General features: G+C 42.4%; 2 protein-coding genes across 3 annotated transcripts in view; both read right to left on the bottom strand.

Annotated features, from left to right (window-relative positions):
• Window positions 1–9,938: 9,938 nt before the first annotated feature.
• On the bottom strand, window positions 9,939–12,657 carry TIMM8A (translocase of inner mitochondrial membrane 8A). Its single transcript, XM_082609829.1, has 2 exons — window positions 12,458–12,657; window positions 9,939–11,004 (listed from the first exon to the last, which is right to left on the bottom strand). The coding sequence occupies exons 1-2, from the start codon at window positions 12,587–12,589 to the stop codon at window positions 10,843–10,845; spliced, it is 294 nt and encodes a 97-aa protein (XP_082465955.1). The 5' UTR covers window positions 12,590–12,657; the 3' UTR covers window positions 9,939–10,842.
• Window positions 12,658–13,441: 784 nt separating this feature from the next.
• Window positions 13,442–27,638, bottom strand: part of BTK (Bruton tyrosine kinase) — a 28,537-nt gene continuing 14,340 nt past the window's right edge. For both annotated transcript variants that reach the window (XM_082609788.1, XM_082609787.1), the window contains 14 exons: window positions 23,894–24,022; window positions 23,517–23,584; window positions 22,267–22,454; window positions 21,786–21,848; window positions 21,139–21,193; window positions 20,769–20,848; window positions 20,462–20,589; window positions 19,569–19,643; window positions 18,900–19,071; window positions 18,183–18,399; window positions 17,065–17,129; window positions 16,336–16,454; window positions 15,665–15,822; window positions 13,442–13,873 (listed from right to left, as the gene is read on the bottom strand). In XM_082609788.1, the coding sequence (XP_082465914.1) occupies window positions 13,802–13,873; window positions 15,665–15,822; window positions 16,336–16,454; window positions 17,065–17,129; window positions 18,183–18,399; window positions 18,900–19,071; window positions 19,569–19,643; window positions 20,462–20,589; window positions 20,769–20,848; window positions 21,139–21,193; window positions 21,786–21,848; window positions 22,267–22,454; window positions 23,517–23,584; window positions 23,894–24,022 (1,589 nt within the window). In that variant the 3' untranslated portion in view covers window positions 13,442–13,801. The remainder of the gene's footprint in view (window positions 13,874–15,664; window positions 15,823–16,335; window positions 16,455–17,064; window positions 17,130–18,182; window positions 18,400–18,899; window positions 19,072–19,568; window positions 19,644–20,461; window positions 20,590–20,768; window positions 20,849–21,138; window positions 21,194–21,785; window positions 21,849–22,266; window positions 22,455–23,516; window positions 23,585–23,893; window positions 24,023–27,638) is intronic.

A 27,638-nucleotide genomic window follows, 5' to 3' on the forward strand; every position in this document is an offset into this window, starting at 1 on the left:
TTTAATTCTTCAGTTCTGGAACACTCTCAGCCATTACTTCTTTGAATATTACTTTTTTTTTCCATTTGTCCTCTATGTCTCTTTACCTCTCTTTCATATTTTTAATTCTTTATCTATCTCTCTGTGTTATATTTTGTATATGTGTTCCAGTTTACCACTTTTTAGCTGTGCCCAATCTATGGTTTAATCTATCCATTGAGTTTTTAATATTAAAACTTTGTTTTTTAATTTCTAGAATTCTCTTTCAAAACTACTTGGTCTTTTGTAAAAAAAATAGCGTCTTGTTTTTTCTCATGTTTCACTTATGTCTTTAATCTTAAGCATAGTTATTTTACAGTGTGCATTAGATGATTCTATTATCTGAAGATTTGGGGTCTAATCCTGCTGTTGTATCTTGAGACATTGGCTTATGGCGGGGTGTTTCTTCATGTGTTTTATAATTTTTTATTCTAAGTCATGTTCAGTGTAGGTTTACCTGTGGGGATCTTGTGGAGGATATGTCCCTTAGAGCTGTTTTATGTTGCTTCTGCCAAGTAGTTTGAGGGATATCAACAGCTACGACCCACTTTGTGCTAATTTTTGGATTTTGACTTCTTGGACTTTGCAAGAAGTATACATTTTGAATCTCAAACCCACGTGAAAGAAGGCTTGAGGATACAAATCCTCGTAGGAAGAACTTTTTTCCACCTTCCCAGATCCCAGGTTGTTTCTCGATACTAGTGAATGGATTTTTTTGTCTAGTTCACCCTTACTGAGGATGTAGTCCTTTGAAAGTTCCAACTTTCTACAGGTGTCCCAGATCCAATTCTCTGCCTTACTTAAGCCCAAGGCTCTGTCTCCTGCCTCTACATGGGCATCAGAATCTAAGCACCCTACTTTGTGAGATAACCAAGCCACTTGCACCACACCATCAGAGCGGCTAAAACTTCAACATTCACTAAATGTCCTTGTGTTCGGTTTTCAATTTTGTGTTTCGACCCCTAGTGATTTCCTTTACTTACCTGTAAACTCAGCTATACATTTAAAAGGATGTTATATTTTATTCTGTATTTCTAAGTGTTTTGTAATGTGGTTGGACTTTCAGGTTATTTTGGCCACCACATTACTGAAAATGGATATCAAAGATTATTTTTAAAGGTAAGTAATCCTAGAATGGCAGGCAGCATTGTCTTAGATGTTAGATACAAACTACTATGCATAAAATAAATAAGCAACAAGGATATATTGTACCACACAGGGAATTACAGCCATTATCTTGTACTAACTTTTAATGGAGTATAATCTGTAAAAATACTGAATCACTGTGCTGTACACCTGAAACTAGTATAATATTGTAAATCAACTATACTTCAATTTTTAAAATTCTTATTTAGAAGGTCATCCTCCTTTCTTTCATGGAAGAATGTAAATGGATTTTTCTGCCCTATTTCATCATCTTTAAATACTTCTGCTTGCCTAAAAAAGAAAACAAAACTGTCAACCTACCAGTTATCTGAGGCCTGCTGCCTTTTTTCTTTTATCCTAATCTTGGCATATTTGGTAGAATACCAGACTTTGTGCCAGTTTCTTGAAAAGAACTTTGTTGAAAAGGACTATAGTGAGGGTGAGAAGGATACATTTCACATATGTCGTATATATATATATATATATATATATATATATATATATATATATATATATATAATGGATGGGTCATTTTTAATATGAGAAAATTGACCAGATTAATGATCCTGAACTTTTTTGGTGAGTTCAGCTACAAAAATAAAAGGTGCTTGGCATGCTTCTTAGAAAGCAGAGAGTAATATATTCCCTTTCACACATTTCAAGAACAAATGTGTAATACGGATACACAACAGGTGGTAAATGGGCGAATCTTGAATGGTGGATCATCCTCATTTTTTCCCTTTTGCTCCTCTTTTTTTTTTTTTTTGGCCACACCACGCAGCATGCGGGATCTTAGTTCCCCGACCAGGGATCAAACCCGCACCCCCTGCAGTGGAAGCGTGGTGTCTTAACCACTGGACCACCAGGGAAGTCCCTTGCTCCTCTTATTTAGTCATCAAAACTTACCCTATCTACCTTGGAATTACATTTCTGACTTAAAAATCTATCAGGTCCCTACTTCCAGTCTTGTCCTTTTTCAGTCCTTGGCACTGGTGTGATTGTAATCTTCCTAAAACATGTGCTTGAAATACTTTAGAGGTTCACCATCACCTTCAAAATAAAATCTAAACTCCTTAACATGGCATAACTAAATAGTACATATCTACCTTGTGATCCTTATTTCCAGAGATTCTCCAATATCCACCATGCATTATTTATTTAGTTAGTTTTATAAATTTATTTTATTTATTTTTAAAAAATTTTTGGCTGCATTGGGTCTTCGGTGCTGCGCGCGGGTTTCCTCTAGTTGCGGCAAGCGAGGGCTACTCTTCATTGCTATGCACGGGCTTGCGATGGCTTCTCTTGTTGCAGAGCATGGGCTCTAGGCACGCGGGCTTCAGTAGCTGTGGCACACGGGCTCAGCAGTTGTGGCTCGCGGGCTCCAGAGTGCAGGCTCAGCAGCCGTGGCGCATGGGCCCAGTTGCTCCATGGCATGTGGGATCTTCCCCGACCAGGGCTCGAACCCATGTCCCCTGAACTGGCAGGCAGATTCCCAACCACTGCGCCAGGGAAGCCCCTACATTGCATATAAATCCCACTAGATTACTAGCACTTCCCCCAAATTCTATATATTCTTCTTAGGCCTAAGAAAATATTTAATGAGACTATTATTGGTTTTAATGAAAATATTATTGATGAATTTGCTTCCATTAAAGGCAGGAAAGTAAAATTTAATTCTGCTTTTAGTGTTGATAAAATATTTAAACTTAATGCTGTGAGTTGTAATGAATCTACTTTTCAATTTTCCCAACATTTTTTCAACTGCTTTAATGTTCTGGAAAAAATTAACCATTCAAGAATACACAAAAACACGTATATGGGGCCCACATTTTTCCTTTTTCCTCACACTCCAGTATGGCTCAGTATGGCATTGTCTTTATTTAAAATTTTGACGTTTTGTTCATCTTGAATTTTTGCACTAATTTTGATTTTTAAAACATTGCATTAAAGTATTTATCTTGATCACTGAGTTTTTTGGCATCCCCTTAAATTTTGCACACAAGGTGAATGCCTTACTCACTACCCCCCACTTATCCCATACCTACTTGAGGTCCTTAGATATATAAATAATCTATTTGCAACTAGGGGGCATCTGAAATTACTGTAGCTGAGATATAGGATTTTTATTCCTGGAAGTGGTTTCCATCACCTCTCCGCTTCTTAGTACAGAGCTCAGAGTTCTGAAGTGGGGAGAAATTTTATTTTTAACATAATATTAATTTTTTAGAAGAGCGAATAGAAGAGTCAGGAAGATGACAAGGATGCTGACCAGCACTGCTTCTACTCACTACTGTACTGGAAGCCCGTGAATAAAGCAAAACAAACAGAAAAGTGTAAGGCTTAGAAAGAAACAAAAGCAATGTTGTTACAGATGATATGTTTTTTTAATTTTCTACTAGAAAAATCCAAGAGGATCTACAAACTACTGGGTACAAGAATATATAAAAATGAGAGTTTGATTTTTCTTCCAAAAATAATATTAATTTTTGAATAAGTAATATAGTCACATGATTCAAAATTCAAAAGGCATAGAGAAAAGATATATAGTAAAAAGTCTCCCTCTCACTCCTACTCTCTAACCACCCAGTTCCTCTCCCTGCAAGCAATCAATGTTAACTATATCCTTCAAGAGATAATTTATGCTTATTCAAGCAAATGCGTACATGTATTTTAATCCCCTTTTGCACAAATGGTAGCAAATTATGTCTTAAATACTGCTGTTTTAATTTAACAATATGTATTGGAGCTCATTCCATATCAGTATATAAAGAGGTTCCTCATTTTGTACATGTGAGTATATCTGCAGGATGAGTTTCTAGAAGTCAGATTTCTGGAATAGGTTTATACATCTATCAATTTGGTAGATATTGCTAAACTGCTGTCCCTGGAGGTGGTACCAGTTTACATTCTGACCAGTAAAGAGTACCTGCTTCCTTGCACCCACAAAGATGATATCTCAGGGCAGGTTTTTAAAATTTCTCTTAAATATAAACATCTTTTCACATGTTCAAGAGCCATTTGCATTTCTATTTCTTTGTGCTGTCTCTTTATATCCTTTGCCCATCTATTGAGTGACTGTTCTTTTATTATTGACTTGTAGGAGCCCTTTATATAAGAAGTAAATTAGGTCCTTTGTAGAAAAGTTTCAAATATTTGTTTCCCATTTGTTTTTCTTTTAACTTTTCTTATGGAAGAAGAAAAGTTAATCTTGCTGTTCATAATTTTTTATGTAGACAAAATTAATAACCCTTTCTTTTTTCGCTTCTGAGTTTTGTGTGAAGTGGGGAAGCTGAAAGCCCACTAAAGAATAAAGACTGAAGGAGATCTTGGTAATCACTGTATCAGTAAGGAAGGGAATATGAATCAGAGTTGATTGTTAGAAATTTGTAAAATTCTGTAACCTCTGTAACTTCCCTGTATTTATTCTCCATGTTGTCCCATGTCTATTCTCCCATGGTGATTCAAAGCAAAACCCTTACTATGCTAAGAGCCTATATGCTTGTCTTGTGGAGAATGGAGTGATTAGGAATTATAGTTAATCTGATGGGAAGAACCTCAAAGTGTTGGCAGCTTCAAGAAAAAAAGAAGAAAATAAAGCATCCCTGGGACCTGCCTAAGGGAAAGAAAAAAAAAGAAAGTGCTTGAAAATTGGGGATCAGCTCTTTCAACCTGGTGGTGTATGCTGCCACATAATGATGGATAGCTGTTGAGAAAAACAACTAAGCCGTGTTGATAATGTTTCCTTTGTAGTGACAAGGTACATCTAGCAATATCATGACCACCTGAGATTTTTAATTTGAACAATACTGGTTTAGTACACAGGTCAGTCATGTTATGTAGCAAATGGTTTAAGCTTTAAGGAAATAACTATAGGTCTGAAGGACAGCTTAACAAATACAGTAGGCCCTCTGTATCCACAGGTTCCACATCTGTGGATTTAACCAACCGCAGATTGAAAATATTTGGAAAAAAATCCAGGAAGTTCCAATTAATTTTCTGAACTCTGGCAACTATTTACATGGCACTTACGTTGTATTGTATTGGGCATTACACGTAATCTAGAGGTGATTTAAAATATACATACAGTAGGATGTGTAAGTTATATGCAAATACTACATTTTATATAAGGGACTTGAACACCTGCATATTTTGGTATCTGCAGGGGTGGGGGGTGTCCTGGAACCAGTCCCCCTGTAGGGATGACTGTACTGCTGACTCCCTGCCTCCCCACTTTTTTTCCTTTTTGTCTTTCTACTCATTCCTCCTCACCTCATCAGAATACAGTGTTAAAACTCAAATGATATTTTATTGTTTTTTCCCTCTTGGCTTGTTTCTAACTTTTCCCGTGATAAGTTTATAGAACACTGTGAGTAATCTTGTGACTTTGGCGATATGCTTATGTTCCTCAAATTGGAGGGCAGCAATAAATTCCAGGGGTTACCCATGGGGATGGCCATTTGTGTAACTTCCTCTCTGAAGCCTGTTCAACGTTATCAGTTGTGTTATCTCCCTCTCCTCCCAGTCACTTTTGCTGCCCTTTGAGTCCCAAGGCATGGTCTCACTGGCACATTATTCTATCCCCTACCTCTTTCCCTATAATATGTTTTACTCCCTCTCCACTTTACTCCAGATTTCTCTCACAGCTCCCTCATATTCCTAACATGTCCCCTCCTGCCCATCCCCACTTCCACTATCTGAATTCAATCCTCCACAGTCTCTTGCCTGAACTAACGAAATACCCTTACTATTCTCCTAGTCTTAATCCAACTACCATATAGCTGTGAAAATAATCTTTCTAAATGCATATATGAGGGTAAGGGGAGGACTTTCATTTATCGTAAGCAATTCTATATTGTTTGAAAGTTTTAAAACATGCAGGCAGTACTTTTGTCATGAAACAAGTACAAATATTATATTATTCCACTTTAAAATTCTCCAACAGCTATCCATTGATTGCAACATAAAACTCAAAACTTCTTAACATTACATGCTCCTTTAGTTCTGCCACTTTATCAACTAGTTACCTTCATGAAGTGACTTCTTACTTTTTTCTTGTTCTCCCAGAAAACAACTCTGCCAGGATGATCAAAGATGCTCAGTTCTGAATAATAATAATAAATAATAGCTACATTAAAGTACCTACAGTGTGCCAAGCACTTCACACGCACTCTCATTTTTCAACCCTGTGAGGTAGGCATTACCATCTAACTTTTTAATAAAGAAACTGAGGATCAGAGGTTAAGTGACTTCCCTAATGTCACGCAGGTACTGGCCGAGTCAAGATTTGAACCCAGTTCTGCCTAACTCTAAAACTCCGGCTCTTTCCACTCTACGATGGCATCTCTAGAATGAAATGTTCCCGTCATTCTGGCCCCAGCTTCTAGAGAAACATTACTTCCTACCTTTAAACACTTTAGGAGGCAGTTTAGTATAGTATTTCAGTCCGTGAGCTCTGGAGTCAAACTGCCTGGGCTCAAATCCTATTCCTATAACTTATTAGCTGTGTAACCTTGAATAATTTCTCCGAGCTTCAGCTTCTCCATCTGTAAAATGAGTATAATAGCTCCTCTCACACAGAATTGTTAACTTTTTAAAAAGATGATACAATGTAAAATACTTAGTACATTGTGTGGCAAGCAGTATGCATACCCTCAATAAAGCATAGCTATTATTATTATATTGCAGCTACATCTCAAAATTCTGTTGGCCCATTTGCTCATCTGGAGTTCCTGGTCAGTACCTCTGAATCCTGGTTTGCCATATCCTAATTATCCCTTCTATGTATTTCTGTGTAGCACAGTTATATTGTATAGGCTTTGCCTTTTTGAGGGATTTTTCCAAGACTTAGCTTTAGATACACAACTTTTAATTCATAGATTAAACAGCTAATTGCTCAAATGTTGCTCACTTGTTAAGGTGTTAAGAATGTAATGATTTGTCAAATAGCTTTAGCATTTCTTATATAAGTGCTAAAATAGTAATTCAATTCTTTTATTGCAGGATTCATCTTTTTTGCCCTGTATATTGTGATCAGTTCCACTTACTTGTCTTCATAGTGGGACCTCGGGATGACCAGAGTAACCTCGGGTGTATATTCTCATCTGCTCTTCTGTTGGCTCACGTTCTGTGTCAGGTATCAAGTTTGGATACTGCCTTGAGCAGCTGTTTTAGGGAAGCCAATCACAAAACCAGCCCTGGGCTGGATACTCTTGATTTGCCTTGTGATTTGTGTAAGCATTCAGATAAACTATCTGAACAGGGCCTTGGATATTTTCAGTACTTATGCAGTCATTCCCACGTAGTATTTCCTTTTCCCTACTGCTGTTATGACATGCCCTGCCATTCTTTTCAAGAAATTGCAGCATATGGCCCTCAACAATTTTAGTGGTACCTCCTGTGGTTTCCTTTCCATAGCTCTTGGCCATTTTTCCTCTATAGCTTTTGAGATATCCCTTTTGGTCCATACCTACTGTCATTTAACTTAAGATCAATAAATGTAAACAATACCCTTACTCCTCCATGGAATGAAAATGAAGGTTACCAGACTTTTCTCTATCAACCTCTTTTGAGTCCAGAAGATGCCAACAACAAAAAAAATGAGGCTGAGAGGGAGCATGAGGACTCTGGGCTAAAATCTCCCTAGGCCAAAATTTTGTACTAAGGTATTGATATAAGGAAAAATTGGTTTAAAAAGGACCATCAGTTGTTTTCCATGTAAAGGCTATTTTACATGGGGTTTATTGACTTTTTAATTCACACTCCTCTTGGAGATTTGTTAGCATAAATAAAGATCAAGTTCTTGCTTGATTTCCTTGTATCCATTACCCCTAATGTTCATTCATGGGCAGGGGCCTTAGGGATAGTCTGGTTCCAGTTTTCACAGTATGCTTGCATAAACCCTAGAGGTCCTGAGACAGTGCCTTAGGAACCAGGGGGAGGTGGTGCATAGGGATGGGCAGGAGACAATAGCAAGCAGGCCTCCAGACACCTCCACCACCAGAGCAGCTTTGTATTTGTATTTTATATCTTAGATTTCTTTTCATTTCAGGAAGAGTCTGCTAATCCAATCCTTTCATTTTATATTGAGTCTTGAATTTTCTACCCTGAATATTTGAAATGAGGACTTTGAATGTCATTAGGGCTGACTGACAGTACCCTTTCTATCAAGGTTCTGAAAATAAATTTCTTAGGCTGACAAAACAAACAAGAGCTCAAATTGTTGCTCTGGTATGTAACCTCCAAGAGGATGCAGGCAAATGGTCTACCTTTTCGTTCCCCTTGTCCTGTGTCTAGTAGAGTCGAAAATATACTTGGTGCTCAAGCGTATTGCATGAATCTGACAGATCCTCTTTCTCATTATGTATGTTAGCTAAGCAAGCAATAATACTTTGTAAAACAGACATATCAGTTTGTGTCTAAAGGTAATGAGAATACTTTAACAGGTAATGAAGAATAAGAAATAATGATACAGTAAAAAAATATAATAAGTAATATATAATAAAAAGGAAGAAGTAAGACTATGGAAAAGACTAAAGGATCCTTCCTTTATGACTTGAGGTGTTACATGAACACTTAAATTTTATAGGGGGGGGGAAATCAACACAGGCATATAGACACAAGGTATACACCAGATACCCATCCTAAAAGCCTGATTTCTCCTGGACTTCGAATGCCATTATTCCTACTACTCTGCTGCTGCTACTACTACTTCTTTACCATGTACATGTCATCCAAACAGCAGCCAGGCACTGCTAAAACTTAAGTTATATCACGTCACTGTCTGCTAAAAACCCTCAAATGGCTCCCCATCTTGCTTGGTAAAAGCCAAGTCCTCACAATGGCCTATAACACACTACATGATCAGCACATCCCCACCCGCCATCCCCCCATCTGTCTCTGACCATATTTCTTACTATTCTCCTACTCATTTTACTCCAGCCATACTGACCTTCGACTTTTCTTCTACACTGGTGTCACAGCATGCAGTTCCACCTTAGGGCCTTTGGACTTGGCGTCACCCCTACCTGAAACGTTCTTCTTTCAGATACCTACATGGCTTGGTCACTTAGTTCTTTCAGGTCTCTGCTGAAATGCCACCTCCCCAAAAAGACCTTCTCCAATCGTCTTTAGCTAAAATAACAATGCCCCACAAACATTCCCTGACACCCTTACTCTGCTTCTCCTCGGCACTCATTATATTGACATATGGATGTGTTTGTTGCCTGTCTCCCCGTACTAAAACAGAAGCTCCACACAGGCAGGGACTGTTTCTGTGCACTGCTGAAATCCTGGCACCAAAAACAGTGTCCGACAGAGTAGGTACTTAAATGTTTGGTGAATTGTGTTTTCATCAGGAGTTTAAAAAATTTCCTTGTAGTGCCTATATGGTGGGAAGTTAAACAGGGACTTGAGGCTTATAGAAATGTGTATTTCTCAACTTTCATGGGTTTGCACTAGAGGCTCCCAACAAGTAGTTCCACTTTAGGTCTATACTCCAGTCCACGAGGACCTGAAGTAAGAGGAGGGGAATCCAGTCACTATAATCTCTTCTACTACACTCAGGGAACTAACCATCAGCACTGAATTCCTTCCCTCTCCATCTCATCTCTAGGTTCTCTTTTCTAACAAAAAGGTCAGCAGTCCCTGGAATACTGGGCCATAATTTTCACGGAACAGGTACCCAGGCTGACTACATTTCAGCCTTGGAACCAGCCCACACCAAATCTCTCCTGGGTGTAGGTGATAACCAGAATAGAAAGCCTTCTCAATCAGACTTGAATCTTGTAGAAGCTTTTATTTCAGTGATTAAAAGAATGCAATAAATGGAAACTATGCTGATTTACATTAGGCATGCACCTCTACCTGAAACTGCTTTTAGTTTTTGACTGGCCTAAATCTTTATAACTTATTTTTTCATTTAGGCACACCTTTAAATTTTTTGGGACCCTGACATACAGGGTAAGTTAACTTCTTCCTTGTGGCAGTTTAGTATGAGAATTATGTTCGCTGGCTAGATTCCTTTAACTATAGGCCTCTAGACTCTCAGGCTACCTGTACTAGCTCAAGACTGTACTTTACATATAGATATTTAAGTGAATCACAGTATAAGGGAGGGAGATAACCTAGAAAGGTGAAATGTACTGTATGAATACTCCATACATTTTTTTCCCAGCACTGATAATCAAACACTAGATAAGGAGGCCTACAGTCAAGTACCAAATTACTCTTTCCCCCACTGCTGCCCTTTCTGAGAGACACAAAGATGTATATCAATCTCTCCAGAAATCTGAAAGGAATCCACACAAATAACAGATTATTACCTATGTGGTCCCACTATCAAATTATAGAGCAGTTCCACTATTAAAATTATAGGAAGCAGTTAATGGGACTATGAGGAAAGCATCATCCCACATACATTAATATACATCTAGTAGAGTTTTCCATTCATCTGTCAATTGTTTTCCCAAGATTAGCATTAAAAAACACAACCCCAAACACATTTGACCCTCAAACCACCCCCACACACAAAAATTGGTCTTTGTTCATTCTCAGATGACAGGATGTCCCAAGAGTGACAAAGGTGGGAGCTGATCTCCCCACAGCCTTTTCTTCAACCATCCCATCAACTGCTCTTCATTTCTTGAACTACCTTCCTTTTCCAAAGAGGTAATACTCAGGTCAGTCAGAAAGGCTTTCTGAGAAGACTGGCTTGGATTTCTGGGTCTGTTCCAGTCGATTCAAGATGAATTGGCTTGTATCAATGAAGCGCTCAACGCAGTTCACAAAACAGGCCTCAGCCCGACTGTCCAACTTTGGCCCAGGCTTGTCCATGCACTTTTCCTGCTCAGGACAAGATACAGAATCACAAAGGGAACTTGGTAAAAAAAAAAAGGAAGGGGAGCTTCTTGTTGCTTAGAGGAAAAACTTCACCTAAAAACAGTATCTGATATGTTAATAAAAGTTCACATTTGGCAGCTTACTTTGTGGCAATTTTCTACAGCCTTACATTAAATTCTCACAACCCTATGGAATAGATACTATTATTAATCTTCATTTTACAAAGACGGAAGTTGTGGCACAGAGATACTTTGTCCTAAGTCATGGGGCCAGAAAATGGTGGAGCTGAGATATTACAAAGCAAGATAGGCAGCAAAATACAAGGGAAGTTAACCCATCGCTGAATTTGGTTAGAACTCTACAATGCTGCTTGCATTAAATGCCTTTAAGACACACTAAAACCTACCAAAGGAAAAAAGAATATCTATGACTGGAGATTCTATAACGTCTACGTAAGCCAGAGGCTCTTGAATCCTCCCTCAAGACGAATGGAAAATTGTATGAATTTTCCTAAAGGGCCCACAGCTTTCAGATTCTTAAAGGAGTCCTTAACCACACCACCTGCTGGTCCAAATGTAATGAATCAGATTTTTAAAAAGAATTAAAGCACTCTGGTTCAAGGCAGACAGGAGTTGAGTAAGCATTTTTTTAAGGGTCAGAGTCCAGTAATACCATAAGTTTATGGTTCAAATGAATTTTGTTCATTATTCTCTGTGGTGTACTCAAGCCTCAGACTCTCCACTTTCAAGGAAAATTATCCTTGGCCTCTGAATTCTGTGAACTTTGTATGTCAAGGCAGGGCAGTTATGCTGTCTTTGGCTGCCAGAGAACACTTTGATCGCAAGCTGCAAATAAATGCCTTCTACCCTTTTGCCAAAGTCCCCTCACAGGGCATACTCAATTCCTCAACCTTCAGACCTGAAACGGCTTGGTATTACACAACAATCCAACAAGAAGGCAAAAAAGTGTGTATGTTGATAGAGATTACCCCACTTTTATAGTTAGTGGGCTAGAGCCACTCACTTCTCACGAGGGACGCTTAGAGCAACTGAGTAATCAAGGCAATCTCTGAAGAGTGCAGGGACAGGAGATTCACTGATTTTCTGGGACTCAGGGTGCCAAAAATGAAATCCCAGTACTTGGGGCTCTCATCAGTCTTGGTGACCAGCACTGGCAGCTTCAACCTTAGGTGCCTAAAGTGCTGGTTGGGACAACGGCATAAGTCTTCTATGATCTCCAATCCTCTGCACTAACAAAGCCGAGGTCCGGCGTGACAGCCCTCTGAGAAGCGGAGTCACTCTTTTTCCCTTCCGGCTCGACCTGAGGAACCTAAGGAAACCAAGGGGGTGCTGCTGGGTCCTCTCCCTTCCCCGAATCCCAGGCGTCGTGGCGAGTTGCGCGAGGCAAGGGCAGGAAAGTAGGTACAGTGGCCAGGTCCCAGCCCCAGGCTCCTCACCCAACAAAGTTCCGTCATCTGGTGCACCAGCTGCTGGAAGCGCTGCTTCTGAGTCTCTACCTCGATGAAATGCTGCAGCTGCGGGTCGACCGAGCCCAAACCCGCTGCGGAGGAAGACGAGGAGGACTCCATCCCAGCGCGGCCACGCGTGCAGAGACAAACTCTGCACCAACTCACCGACCTTCACGTGTCTCCGCGACGGAACCGGAACCACAATCCACTGCCTCCGGGACTGTCTGGGGAGTGCACTGCGCCGGCGCGCGGCCCTACGCGCGTGCCCGCCCCCCGCTCTGTGCGCTCCTCCCAGCCGCCCGCGCGACTCGCACCTGCCCGCGCGCGGCCCCGCGGTGGCGCCACACCTGCCCCCTGAGGTCTCAGGACTCGTCGCCCAGCGCCGTGGCGCTGTCGAGACCTTATTTCAAAAAGACAAGAAAGAAAGAAGGTAAAAAAAGGAAGTTACTTCAGACCATGTGGCCCGTTCCTGGGCGGCCCAATAGCCCCGCCCCTGCCGGCTTCCAAATTGACCCGCGCTTTCCCCACTGCCAAGCTAGTGCTCGGCCCGGACTGCTGGGCCCGTCACTTAGCTGTCCTGGGCCCCTGGCTCTAGTTCTTTAATGGAGTTTACCCCGCCTGAGGTGGGGACAAGAGGATCTGGCAGAATTTGTCTCCAACTGTCAGATTCATTCCAATAGTATCTAATGCCTACTGCGTGTCAGGCAGTGTGCTTTGGTTTGTGATCACTGTCTCTGATTCAGAAGCAGAATTTTACAAGAGCCATACGGGTTAAATGCGGAGAATCCTGTGGAGTTCTCCAAGTAGGAATATGACAAACGAGTGCCACACAGCAGTTTTATAGGGCGCTTCAGAGAGGCTGCGTGATTAATCGAAATAGCAAGAAACTTCCATGCTTTCCAGTGATTTTATTTTATCAAAACACCCTCCCCTCCCATTTTTATTTTTATACACCATTTTATTCCTGCCAAATTCTGCCTCCCTCCCTGCAAGCTCTATTGCCTACCCAAAGAGCAGTTGGACCCATTGTGAGGCTATTTACATTCCCTCCCTCCCCCAAAATGTTTCCATCCCAAATTCAGTCTGTTTTCATACTCTTGGGAAATTTCCTCTCTGGGGGAAAATACCAGGCACAATAATTCCTTGGCCTTTGCTCAGAAGGTACTATCCAAGGAAAGAGATAGAAAGGCATTCCTAGATGTGGAGAGGGGCCTTTGTGTATTCAGCAAGAGCACAAAGGCTCCAGGGCCTGTAAGCCTGGGATTTCCTTAAAGAAAGTGAAGTTGGGGCTTGTGGAGTAGAGAAGTAGAACCAAGAAGCTTATTGGTGAGCTCAGGATTCTTCATCCATGACATCTAGAATGTTGCTCAGAAGAATTTTGAAGGTGGGACGTTCATCTGCTTTCTAAAACCAAAGAAAAAATAAAGTGTTATAGTGGACTAGAGTCCAAAGGTCAAGGGAAGCACAGTGAGTAAACAGCAAATATTTATGAAGTTTATGCTATATGCCCAGTAGCGTACCCTATGGATTACCAAAAGAAAAAAGGGGTGGGGGAGAAATAGAAGTGCTCCATAAAATCCTTGTGCGCTTTAAATCTTTAGTAACTCGGGTTATTAATGTGGTGAGGACAATGTGAAAATTCCACTGACAAACACTGATTAAAACTAAGGGCAAAATTCATTACATAATTGTGCACCAATGCATTCTTATTTTGGAACCTCAAGTGGCTACCAAAGAAGTTTAAGTGGTTGACAGAGCTGAAATTCGATAAGCTGTGGTAATTTTTAGTTTGGTTTCAAACACTTGTTTCTACCATCCTGTAGCCAAAGTTAACAAAGGAATGAACATTTCAAGACCATGGGCTGCGTCACTGGGTAGGGATCCTAAGCACCTGGGACCTCTTATTACCGCCGTCTGGCCTCCAGACTAAGGCCTTCTGTGATAGCCATTGGTCCATAAGCCCCTGAGGTATTTAGTGACTCAGGGCATATTCATGCAAGAAGGGTCTCAATCCATCAAAACCAAACAGTCATCAATTTCTTGTTCCTTTGAATCAGTGATTCTCAAACCTAGCTCAGTATCAGAATTTCCTGGGAAGTTTAAAAAGACATACCCAAGTCCCACTCTAGACATACCTAATCAGAATCTCTGGAGATAAGGCCCAGTTTTAAGAGTTTCCCAGGGATTCTGATGTGAATCCAGTTTCATGACTACTACTTTAAACAAGCTGTGGAGAAAGTGCCTGTCTGAAATACTTAACTAGCAGAGTGAGGATGTCCTAGTTGGGAGGGAGCATAGTCAATCACCCTTAATCCTGCTTGGCACGGGAGAGAGAAGGGAAATGGCTCCTAGGGGTTTGCCCTTTCTCCAAACTTTCTTTGTGACCTCAGTGATTTGTTGAAGGGAAAGGAGCCGTGTTCTGATCCAAATGCCCACTTTTCACCCCACAGAGATGGCTCCAGGTTCACATATATGCTTGTTGGACACTGTCTGTCTTTCCCTGTTTCTAGTGGGGCAGAACTAAGAGCTGAGCACTCATTTCCTACTAGACATTTAGGTTGCCAAATTAAGGTTGCCAAGGATCTACTGAAAGTGGAGAAGGCACCCCTGGAAGAACCCAAGGTGAGAGCAGCAAAGCATTTTAATAGTGGGACAGGCTCTTTATTTTCAAAATACCACATCTACCCACATATCCCGTAATGCACTGTATTAAAAAAAAAAGCATGAACACTACCTATTTTAGTTTCCTTTCAGGCCTTAGGGTTTTAAAAAAAATCTCATTTAGGACCACAGCCAGAAAAGGTGTGCAGTTAGTAAAGTAGAAGAAAGGGCCAATGACTCCCAAAGGAATGAACACAGATTTTAATGACTTTTCTTTTTTTAATGTCCGTACACTTGTCTGAGTGCCTTTGGCTGCCTGCTTATGCTAGGTGACATGGCCCCACAACACCCCTCTCCCTAAAGCCGAGTTGGTATTGGGGTCTGCTAATGATACTCTAGTGATAATTGGAATGGGCCTGGAAAAACTTCTGGCCGTGAAAGGATTGGGGTGTAGGTCAGGATCCAAGAATGTGCACAGCTATCTGTCTGTGCCCAGCTGCTATGTGGCCCAGGAGAGTGGGGCCGGGGTGCTTGGCCAGCTAAATGTGAAAGTAGGTTCAAGGAAATAATTTGAGGTCCCAGTAAAACACTTACCTCATGCCAGCAGCTATACATGATGGTATATACCCTCTCTGAAGCGAGATGAGGCCGGTAGAGACGTAGGCCTTGGGCAATGTGTTCAGCTGTTTCACTGTTAGTAAATCTTTCATATGGCATCTTCCCCAGAGAGTAAATTTCCCACATCAGCACCCCTAGAAAATGAAAAAAAATGTGTTGTTTCTGGGTAGTAGGGATCCTAGTCTTCCTAAATCAACCTCAAACATTACATTCATCTGGTTCCCCCCTCTGTGCTTTTTTTCGTTTTGTTCAAACTTCTGCTATAATACTGAGTACACTGGAGGGTTATCAGGGTTGCCCTTGACTATTAGTCCTTTAGGAGAGAGACATCATCTTATTTGTCTTTATAGTTATAGGGTCTGGCAGAGTCAGAGTCTGTGGTACATAATCAGTATTCAGAAGCTGTGGCATACTGAATGAATTGTTTGTTTCCCTCAATATATTCTAAGTTCTAAGAAGGCAGGGATCATGTCTAGTTTACTGTTTTTAATCCCCAGAAACCTCTGTGGTGCCTGACTCCCTAAGAATTAGATGAATGAAAGCAAGAACAAATAACAGTCTCTCTGTGCAGGTTGCAGAATGTGAATTTCCCCCACTGCGTTCCTTTTCCTTTGAGCTGTATAATCCATGTAATCTTATCCACTCACCAAAAGCCCAAATGTCAGATTTGCTGCTGAACTTGCTATACATAAGAACTTCTGGTGGAGACCACCGGACTGGAAATTTGGAGCCTACTGAGCTTGTGTATTCATCATCCAGAACATACCTGCAAAGGATTCAGGACTTGTTACTGTTAGAATTTGGAGAGCTTGATATTTGCTTAAATTTTCTTGGCACAGCCACAAGAGTTGCACAAATATACGCCTACAGGCCAACCAGTGTCTTTTACAAATGTTATTTCTAACAGATTCCTGTTTTCATATCCGATTTAGCTTTCCTGGTTGACAATATGGTTACAGCAAGGATGAAGTGAAATAAGATCTAATAGGTACTCCCTTCCTCTTCTCTAGCCTTCTTTCCTTTCTCTTTTCTCGTCCTTCCCTTCCTTCTATTCTGCAGTTGTCAGTGGAAATTAGACTGGTTAGGAAAGAATGAGACATGGAGTAAAGTCAACAGGATTAACAGATCAACATAAATTATTGGAGAAATTAGCTTTTTAAAAAAGAGCAAAGGAGAAAGGAGAAGAGAGGGATATAACAATAAAACAAGAGGTGGAAAGTGACTTAAACCATTCAGTAAAAGAAAAGGCATAGAAAGATGGTGGAAAAGACTAGAATTAGGGGGGAAAGGGAGAGGATTAAAAATTACAGTGTCACCTCATGTTTGTACCGTGCCATTTTTACTTTTAGAAGGAAAGATGAAAAAGGCACACTCACCTGGACAGGCCGAAGTCAGATACTTTAACAACTCCTTGATCGTTTACCAAACAGTTTCGGGCCGCCTGTCATGCAACACATACCAGTGAGACTCTGTCCCTGGCACACAGGTTAAAGGCACAAAACTTCTGCCCACCAGGGGAGTGAAGCCAGGGAAGCCTCATCTTCACATAGAGACACCTTCCCATCTAACAGGAGTCAGTTGATGCCCCTGAGAAATTTTGATGCACTTCCACCACATATAGAGCAACCCCCGTAGTCATAAGTAAAGCACTGAGGACTTGTAGAATGATTTCACTCACATTGGCAATTCCACAACAACCCTTCCTGCATTGAAATGCCGAGAGAGTTAAGGGAGAACAGAAGGCAAGTGTGTTTTGTTTTCTGCTTTTCTACCAGTGGGACTAGGGCGATTTGAGCCTTGGCCTGGCTGAAATAAGCAGGGGCCCAAACTCGGATGCCTCCAGAGGCCAGGCAGGTGAAGTGACAGAGTGAAGTGGGTGGGTGGAGGTGTCAGGAAAGTGTCTGGTCTAAAGGAGGCCAGCCACTTTCCTGTAATCAGCTAGACCATATTGTAACAGGCCCACATTTTCATAGGTGTCAGCTCCAGCCAACTGTTAGCATGGCCTATGGGAATGTGGGCCTGGTGTTACAAGATGGTCTAGATTTTCAAGAGAAGCTGGAAATTCAATTCTTTAATGTGAAATGTTTTTAAGTGTTTGCTAACTAATATATAACATTAAAAAAAAACCAAATGCACCAACAGACCCCCAGTTTGTGACTCTGATATAACCAAAATGATGGTTCTGTGCTAAGAGCAGTCCCATCGGGAAGCAGGGCTACCCTTCTGCCCCTGAAGGACCCCACCATTTCCTTGTCATGGTAGGGGGTTGGGAGTGAGTGCTCTAGCTCCCACTATGGCAGAACTTGTGGTGTTGAGGCCGGAGATCTTTGACTGGCTGACCACTGGGGCAGAGGCTCACCAAACTTACAGTGTTTTCTAGATAAAACTAAAATGATGGCTTCAGCCACCCTCCTCAGCCATGTGTGATAGGTCTTCCTTTGCTACTTCCACCCCCTCAGCCCTCGGACCCAGGCCAATCCTTCTGAGGTCCTACCAGGTCTCGGTGGAGGAACTGCTTTGACTCCAGGTATTCCATGGCTTCACAGACATCCTTGCACATCTCCAGCAGCTGCTGAGTCTGGAAGCGGTGGCGCATCTCCCTCAGGTAGTTCAGGAGGCAGCCATTGGCCATGTACTCAGTGATGATGAAGATGGGGCGCTGTTTAGTGCAGACGCCGTACAACTGCACCAGTTTCTCATGGGACAGATTCCTACAGGAAAGGCAGTGAACTAGTCCTCCCTTTCTGGCTCTGAATACTATTCAGAAAGGAGCTGAGGAGGAAAGGAGTTGACCTGGGAGTAGAGTGTCAGATGAGGGACCAAAGTAACAAGATGATGCTCCTCCCTACCCTAAACTCCAGAAGTGCCTAATATATGAGGGTGAGCCAGGATTTGGAGTCCATCAATAGAACAGGAAACAAGCCCAGGGCTGAATGAACACTAAGGCTACATCAGAATGTCTTCCTTTTGAAAGTCTCATTTTCTACATTTACCCCCAAATGCTACTGAGATGGTACATGCCTATGATCAATACTACTCTCCACCAATATCTAAGAGAAATGACTACCTTAGCAGTTACTCCCACCAATCAAAGTTTGACCTCAGGCTGTAGTCCCAAATCTCTCTTACTATAAATCACCTTAAACCCCAGTGGGAACCATCCTGGTAATTCCTAGACTGGATGGAGAGTTGAGTTTGGACTGTAACTCACATCATGACTTTGGCTTCTTCAATGAACTCATCCTCAGACATGGAGCCTTCTTTGATCATTTTGACGGCCACGTCATACCGGCCCCTCCATTTCCCATACTTCACTACTCCAAATTGTCCAGTCCCCAGCTCCTTCAAGAAGGTCAGGTCCTTTGGATCGATTTCCCACGATCCTATAACAACAAAGCCTTGATGTGATTATTTGGGAGTCATGTATGTATAATTTCTACAATAGATAAGAATCCCTACTGGGGGTAGAAGTAGACAAGCAGTAAAAGGGAAATTCTCAGGGGTACTAATCCATCTTTGCTCAGGTAAATCTCAGGGACAGGGGATTACTGATTGGAGGAGTCTGGGAATTTAGGTACAAGTCAGGCATAAAGCAAGAAGATAAACTAGACATCCTCTTAAAATCCCTTTATGATTTTTTCCCCACAATTAAAAAATAAATCCCTTTATGAATCTATGTTTTTGCAGTCCCAGTAGGAGCCACCAGAGGGAGGAAAATCATTAGATAACTTTGGTCTGGCTCTGTCTTAACCTTCCTTGCAGCAGCTGGGATAGAACAGTGTGCTGCAAGGATGATTGAGAGGCAAGGTCTGGTTGGGTCTGCCAGACGTAGTCCTTCCAACTGGCCGGTCCACCCTACCCTAGAGAAATAATCAGTTACCATAGCCCAGGCCTGCAGTGGAAGGCGCATTCTTGTTTTGTTGAGACACTGGATATTTGAGCCTAGATATGAGTCCTGAAACATACAAAGAGAGTCATGCTGCTGGTGCGGAGCAGGGGGTGAGATGCCTCACACACCCTCACTTAAAGCCTCACGCTTCCAGTGTTCATCTTTCTAGTACATTTTGAATCCCAGAAGATCTCCATGAACCCAAATTTTTCTGGAAGTTTCTCCTCTTACAGATGTTCTTCAGGGACAAGAAAGAGAGAATGCTAACTGAAATATACACCCCAGCTAAATATATCCCCACCTCCCAGCCTAGCCTTAACTCACATGCTACTTCTGCTTTTGATACTGAAAAGTGTAATTGGGACTACATAAAATGACAGCCTTGATACTGCCTTGCCTGGACATGGTGGACAGCAGCAAGCCTTCTTGATGAAGTTTTTCCCATGTATTCGTGCTCTCACCAATCTCCCAGTTTTTAGAATGACCACCCTGCTTAGAAACTCTCTTCTGATGTTTTTGAGCCTGTATGTCCTTTGAGGGCAAGGACTTCAACTAATAGTTTTCGTGTGTTCTCTAGTAACAAGAAAATTGCTGAGTACACACCAGGAACACAATGAATATTGCTGATTGATTAATTACCAGTCTCCTTTATATCTTTCCTTAGTACTGAGCATCAATCACCAAATAAGAAGTCAGTCCCTACAGGGCATAAGGTCTGCCTTTGACCACCTCTTCACTTGACCTCGACCCAGCATCACAGGGGTTTATTTTCACAGCTAATTCCCATTACCCTGTGAGGCTTATTCTTCCCCTAACCACCTTGTCCTAAATTGCTTCTTCTGGTATTTGTCACACCCTTCTTCTCTGGTTCCCCTGGTACTTACCTGCCGAGTTATGCTGATGGTAGTTAATAAGCTCAGGGATGGTGCTGAAAAGGTGCTTCTCAGCCAGGTAATACTGGCTCTGAGGTGTGGAACACACAACATAATGGCGTATCACCCCTTGAGGTTCCCTGAAGAAGTGGACGCTGAGTCAGCAACTTGGGAACAAGGGTTCAAAGGACCCAAGAAGTGAAGTGAGATGAGTTTTGAGTTTAAGTGACAGAGGATGTGAGAAGAGCACTTCATTAAGGAACTGCTGGTTGGGCACCCCTGTCCTTTGTCCCCAGGGCCTTGAAACAGTAACACTTACCCTGTAGATTTGGCAAACACAGACACAGTATATTTTCCAGCTTTGCTGGAGTCTCTAACAATGAAGCCTCCTTCTTTCCCCTGAAACGATGAAAAAGAAGCTGACCATCAGGAGGAAGTGGTGCTCACACCTGCATCCCACCTGCCCAAACCCGAGAGAAAATATTATAGAAGGCTTGGTTTCACTGCCAAGTTCCATGTTTGAGCTGCAGCCTCATTGCTTTTGACAGTGAAAAGTATAATTGGGACCCCATAAAATGCCAGCGTTGACCCTGCTTTACCTGGAGATGGCGGACAGCAGCAAGCCCGCAATTCAGGATCCTTGCTTGCTGTGCAAGGAGAATGCCATTTGCTTGTGGTCACATACTTACCTCTTGCTTTAGCAGTTGCTCAGCTTGACTCCGAGTCATGTGTTTGGAATACCACCTGTAAAGAGAGAGTGCTTGTGTAGCTCCTAGGCCGTGGTGTAAGTGGCTCAGAGATTAGAGTGCTGTCTGAGGCTCATCCATGGCAGTGAGTCAGTCAATTCACTCAACCTCTATTTACCGAGTGTCTTATCATGTGCGTAGCATACTACATCCCTTTCCCAAAGCATGCTTGGCACTGCAGAATCATGGAAATGGAGAGTAGAGGGCAGAGGCAGGTGGCAGAAGGTTGCAGGGAAGGGATCAGGGACAGGGCCTTCAAGGACAACCCACTTCCATGATTAGGGAGGAAGCACATCCACAGAAGTTTGCCATTTTCACCTTTTCAAATGCTTCCTATCAGATTGTCTTGGTGTGGTTCTTCCAGATTTGGGGGGAGGAGGGGGTGTGGTGACCTCTCCAGCTTTCATCAACAGGGTGTTTGGGATGAGGGTAAGGCAGAGGCACTAACTTGAGTGGCATCATTTGACCCAGTTGACACTGATTTTAATAGGTATCTTGAAATCAAAATTTTGTTGAAAGTATAAAAAGAAGTTTATACTATATTTAGTTCCTCTGGGAAGATTGTGTGCTAGGAACATAAGCATACTCACTCATACATTTCTATGGAGTCCTCTGCCTCGGTTACATAGTTACTAGGGATGTAGCCTTCCTGCCTGTAGAGGAGACAACGTGATAGATCATCCAGCACTTCCCATCCTGGGTGAGAGACAGATCTGGACGCCCTGTATCCTTGGGCTCAGAACCAATCTCGAATGGAGGTATATAAAATGCCCCTCCCTCCAAGAGAATCATGTTGCCAATGCATGGCTAGGCCAGTGAAGTGTGTAGCTTCTGCACATGCGGCATTGATTACATGTGCTCGACAACATGTGGGCCATACTCTACAGGCTCAGAGAGGTGGCCACGTGTAGAGCTGCCCTCTGAGAAGTACTTGGAGGGAGAGCATATTCCTTTTGGTGTGGGAAGAACAATTTCTGATCAGGATACTGAGTAGCGGAATTATGCTGCAGGATTTTGCGTGTGTATAGAGTAGGTGGGCACAAGGCTCAGGAAGGGCAGGCGTGAACTCACCCATTTTTATCCTGGGCTCGCCACCAGGGTAAGTTGCTCTCCTCCAGGATAAAATATTCGTTGCCCTTCCGCAGCTGTAGATCATTTGCATTCATTGGCATGTAGTCATAAAGGGCTACAACTTTTTTCAGCTCACTTGTCGAGACAGGTGCTGCTGTTGGCTCAGGGGGCAGTGGCTTTTTTAAGATCTGTGTTGTTAAGAGGAAAAAGTAGGGGTGGAGTTGGCTAGATATGAAGCACTCTCCTGTTCTTCCCCAACTCTCTGGCTTACTGGAGACACTGTTCTAACCCAAATCAGGCAAAATAAAAGGTTTATTCAGCATTCATTCAACAACCAGTTTTAAGCACCCATGCAGGGGCTCTCAGCCTGGAATGCACATCAGAACCATCCAGCAGGCGGCTAACAATCCTGACACCTAAGCAGTTTCAAAGACCAATTATGTCAAAATCTCTGAGGGCTGGACCCAGGCATCAGTATTTTTAAACTTTCTGGACAAAAACCATGTACAGCCATAATCGGGAAAGCTTCTTGGCACTAAACTAGTACATGGTCCTACTAAGTGGCTCTGAATCTTCTTTTCTTAGTTTGTAAAATGAGTATAATAATTCCTGCCTTGCTTACTTACAATATATGAGAAAGAACTTTCTAGACCTCAAAAAGTAACCCCCCGGGCTTCCATGGTGGCGCAGTGGTTGAGAGTCCGCCTGCCGATGCAGGGGACGCGGGTTCGTGCCCCAGTCCGGGAAGATCCCACATGCCGCAGAGCGGCTGGGCCCGTGCGCCATGGCCGCTGAGCCTGCGCGTCCGGAGCCTGTGCTCCGCAACGGGAGAGGCCACAACAGTGAGAGGCCCGCGTACCGCAAAAAAAAAAAAAAAAAAAAAAAAAGTAACCCCCAAAATCAAGTTTTAAAGTAATATAATAGTGATAAAATCAAGATGTTGGGTATATGGATATTCACTGTTAAAATTTTTCAACTTTATGGTTGAAAATATTTTTCATTAAAAAAAATCAGGCTTTGTTTTGTTTTAAACAGGTGATTGGATTAAATGGTTGCCAAGAGCTTCCTACTAGCCCTCCATCTCTCCACTAAAGAGGAAGTCCTAATTAGAAGGACAAAGCCCCTGTCTCAGCAAGAATACCAATTTACACTGCCAGATCCCAGGGAGAATTCTAAGACTTTGGTCTGTTTTCAGGGTGTGATTGTAAGTTTCAATTTAAACAGTAGCAGCACCCAATTTCCCTGTATACCTGGTCCTCCTCAGGCGTGGGAGGAAGAGGCTTTTTTGTCTTTCTGTGCGAACTCCCAGGTTTTAAGCCTGCAAAGTGAGAAACCAGTGACGATAGATACAGAGTGCATCTTCAGAAAGGGCCCAGGGACAGGTTTGGTCAGGAAATTTACTCTTGTACTCATTGACGTTACGTAAGTTAGGAAAAGTCCGGAATGATACAGCCCAATGCTACATCACCCAGCTGGAAGAGCACCAGCTGAATTTTGGCCCCCACTAATCTCGTCTCCCACCCTCCTTTGTGCACTGGCCCAAATGTACAAACCTGGGTTTGATAGAGCCCTGAGAAAGTGATGGATAGTCAAAGGAGGGAGAAATTATATTGATCAGATCTCTTACTTCCATTCCTGTTCTCCAAAATTTGGCAGCCCATAGCATTTTTGGCTGTCTGAGAGCAGCAGAGATACTGCCCATCGATCCAGAAGCAAGGGTGGTATTTCTGTACCAGATCACTGTTGTACCGGATTACTGTAACAGGAGAGAAGAGAGAGAGAGAGAGAGAGAGAGAGAGAGAGAGAGAGAGGTCACATCTGACATGTGGGAGAAGCCACCATAGGCATGTTTTCCTCCTTGAGTTTAGTAGTGAGCTTCAAACAACTGCCCCTTCCTCAGCTACCCTGAAGGGAAGCAGACAGAGGACCAGTTGGCTCACATGCTTGGCCCCAGAGAGTTCCTGTGCAGTTCTCTTCAGTGGTCTGTTATGATGACTATCTCCCAACCGGTGACCAAAGTGATAAGAATATCTGATTCTCCAGAGCCCCAGAACAAAAATATTTTATCTTTGTTTTTCCGGTAGCCATTACAGTCTTCCTGTAAGGCAGGTGTTGACTATGGTGGTCTTTTCCAGATAAGGGAAACAATGTGACAAGCCAGACTCTCACTCCGGCTCTCAATATACCAATGTCCCAGCTCCTGGGGTGATCTTTTAGAGATATTTGTCTTTGTGAGAACTTCTGCCTCACGCTTTCTGTGTTCATAGAACAGTCAACAGAGCAGAGCTCAGGATCAAATGAAGGTGATTCTGCCTCGAGAATAAACATAGTTCAGTCTTCCTAGGGCCACTGAGGTAGGTTGAGCTCATTGTTGGAGACAAACACAGCAGTTCCATTTCCCTCACAGGGTGGTGAGGCCCAAAAGATCTCTCAGGATGAGAGATTTGCAGATAAGAGGAATTAGTTTTACAGTTTTTAATCTGTGGCATTGCAAGAATCTTAACTGGAAGTCAGTTAGACAAGTCATCTTGGGATCATGTTGCCAGTTAACAGAAAAGCAAAGACAAATGAAATAATTGACAATAGCTAGCACTGGGGCAAAGACCTAGGCTGGTCTAAGAATATGCATATTTGAGGACATACACATTTCAGCATTTGATGCTAAAAAGAAGCTCTGCATAACTTTTTTTAAAAGAAAAAACAAAAACAAAATAAAACCTTCCTCTGTAGAGACCAACTTAAGTCCTTAAGAGCTTGCTAGTCACACTCCACTCACTTAAGACCTTGGGGGAGGCCTAGAAGCTACTGGTGGCCAGATGCATTTTATAGGCAAATGAACAAAAAGTGCCATCTTTTTTTAAAGTGCTATCTTGATGCTTTTCTAAACATGGATTTGAAGGCTTCTAACCAGTCTACCCTGCCCACCCTCACCCCTCACTTTTTCAGCATACCCCTTCACCATTGCACCAAATGCATGGTGGTGGGAGCTGTTCAGATGGGGTGCAGGCTACAGGGGGCTACATCGTCTGTAGAGAACTTTAAAATAATAAAACCAAGCAAAAGCCTGTCTGACTTTCATTATTACCAGGCACTGGCAATTCTGAACAATGTTCCAGGTACTCCTCCCAGCCAGAACTGATTGCTCCCACCCTCTGCCCTCCCCCCCCATGCCACTACCATCACCCAGGGATTTGAAGAGTCTTGGGTGCAGGCTTGGGCACCAGTAGACATTTCAGAAATTCTTAATCAGCAACTAGCTGCTCTGATAAATTAAGCTATGCTAATATGCTAATGAGAGGCTATAGGGCTTCCTGCCCCCCTACCTCCAGCACACTCATTATGAACCCACCCTACATTCCCAAATAATTAAGAGGTCCCTCGAAGATGGCACCCCTTCTTTTGTTGGTTAACGCAGAGCTGGTATTTCTAGCTACTTAGGAGAGAATTGCAAAAGCAGAGTGTCTGTTACAAACTGAATGTTTGTGTCCCCCAAAATTCATATAATGAAGCCCCCCCAGTGCGATGATATTAGGAGATGGGGCCTTAGGGAGGTAATTAGGTCATGAGAGTGGAGCCCTCATGATGGGATTAGTGCCCTTAGAAGAAGAGACTGGAGAGAAATTCTTTCTCTCTGCCATGTGAGAACACAGTGAGAAAGTGACCGGTCTGCAAGCCAGGTAGAGAGTTCTCACCAGGAACTAAATTGGCCAACACCTTGATCTTGGACTTCCCAGCTTCCAGAACTGTGAGAAGTAAATGTTTGTTGTTTAAGTCACCTGGTCTATGATGTTCTGTTATGGTAGCCCAAGCTGATTATGACAGCGTCCTAGTGGGAGGACTAGGAGAAAACTGCTTACTTCACCAATGCATAGGGCCAGCCCTATCTGGGAAGCACTAATGGTTGATGCACATTCCAAGTACTTGATGGGTTGATCTCTCATATTCATTTTTTTCAGGATAATGGCTAAAATTCTGTTTGGGGAATGAATGAATGATTACTCCCCATATATGTCATTGGAGTTTCACCAATGCCACTCTTTCATTCATTTTGGTGAGGTCAGGTCATTTGCTTATTTTTGAAGCTGCAGTTAGGATAGCCTCTATTGAGCTGGACCAAATGAAGAGTCTAGAGTGAATGTAGACAAATATCTGTGGTGCTGTAACATTAAAGTGCCCACTGCCATGTTCAAGGAAGTGGAAGGAGAGAGCCCAGGGCTAAGTCCTCAGGAATATAAACTTTGCATAGAAAGTACCACTGAAAAAAGATGGCAGCTCAATATGAGGTACCTGAGGCCCTACTTTTTAAATTGAAGTATAACTTACATATAATAAAATGTACAATCTAAGATATCCAGCTAACCATATTTGTGTACAACCATTTAACCACCACTCAGATCCAGCACCTCAGAAGGCTCCCTCATGCCTCTTCACAGCCAATACCACTACAGAGGTAGCCAGTATACCATGAGGTCCCCTTTTCATGTTAGTGATTTCCAATTGGTGCATTTTACCTCAGAGTGGGATAACTTATCACTAGAGTGGGCACTCAATAAATATTTGTTGGGCTAACCTACAACTGGTTTCTCCCTCAGCTAGTATGTCCCACCTTCCCCTATTTCCAAACTAAATCCTAGCTGTCCATCAATGTGGATCCCAAGTTGGTGGTAGTTGTTTACTCTTGCAGAAAAAATCAATTAACACACCTATTTGTTGGTCCCTTTCTGTGTGCAGGGCAATTTATGAGGCACTGTGGAGAGAACCAAAGAAGTACAAATATATATGCCCTCTGGAGCTCTGTGTGTATTTCTCTGCCTTGGAGGTAGCATCTTGATTTAGAGCGCAGACTCTAGAGCCTGAGTTCAAAGCCTGACCCTGCCACTTACTAACTGAGTGCCTTTGGGCCAGTTATTTAACCTCTCTATACCTCTGTTTTCTCATCTCTAAAATGGGGATGGTGAAAATAACTGCCTCATATGGTTGATATGAAGAAGAAATGAGTTAATATATGTAAAGAATATAGAGAAGATCCTGGATCATAATAAGCATTACTGAAGTGTTTGCTCATTTTGTACCCCCAGGGCTAAATCCGACCTCTTACTTCAAAACATGTCAAGAACTGAACTGTGTGGTGCAAGACATCACCTATTTGTAATCTTCACGTGGCCTTACTCTAAAATATCTTGCAGCCAACTACAGGTGCAGTTTCTGGGCTTGAGAACCAAGCAGCACAAAAATATGCAATGAGCTTAGGCTTTGGAGTCAAACAGACCTAGGGGTGTAGTAAGAACCCAGGCTCCACCACTCACTAGCTATTTGCCCTTGAGCAACTTACTTAACCCCTTTGAGCTTCAGTTCCCTCATCTGTAAATAGG

This window comes from Mesoplodon mirus, assembly GCF_964341445.2.
Source record: "Mesoplodon mirus genome assembly, chromosome: X".
Taxonomy (NCBI): domain Eukaryota; kingdom Metazoa; phylum Chordata; class Mammalia; order Artiodactyla; family Ziphiidae; genus Mesoplodon; species Mesoplodon mirus.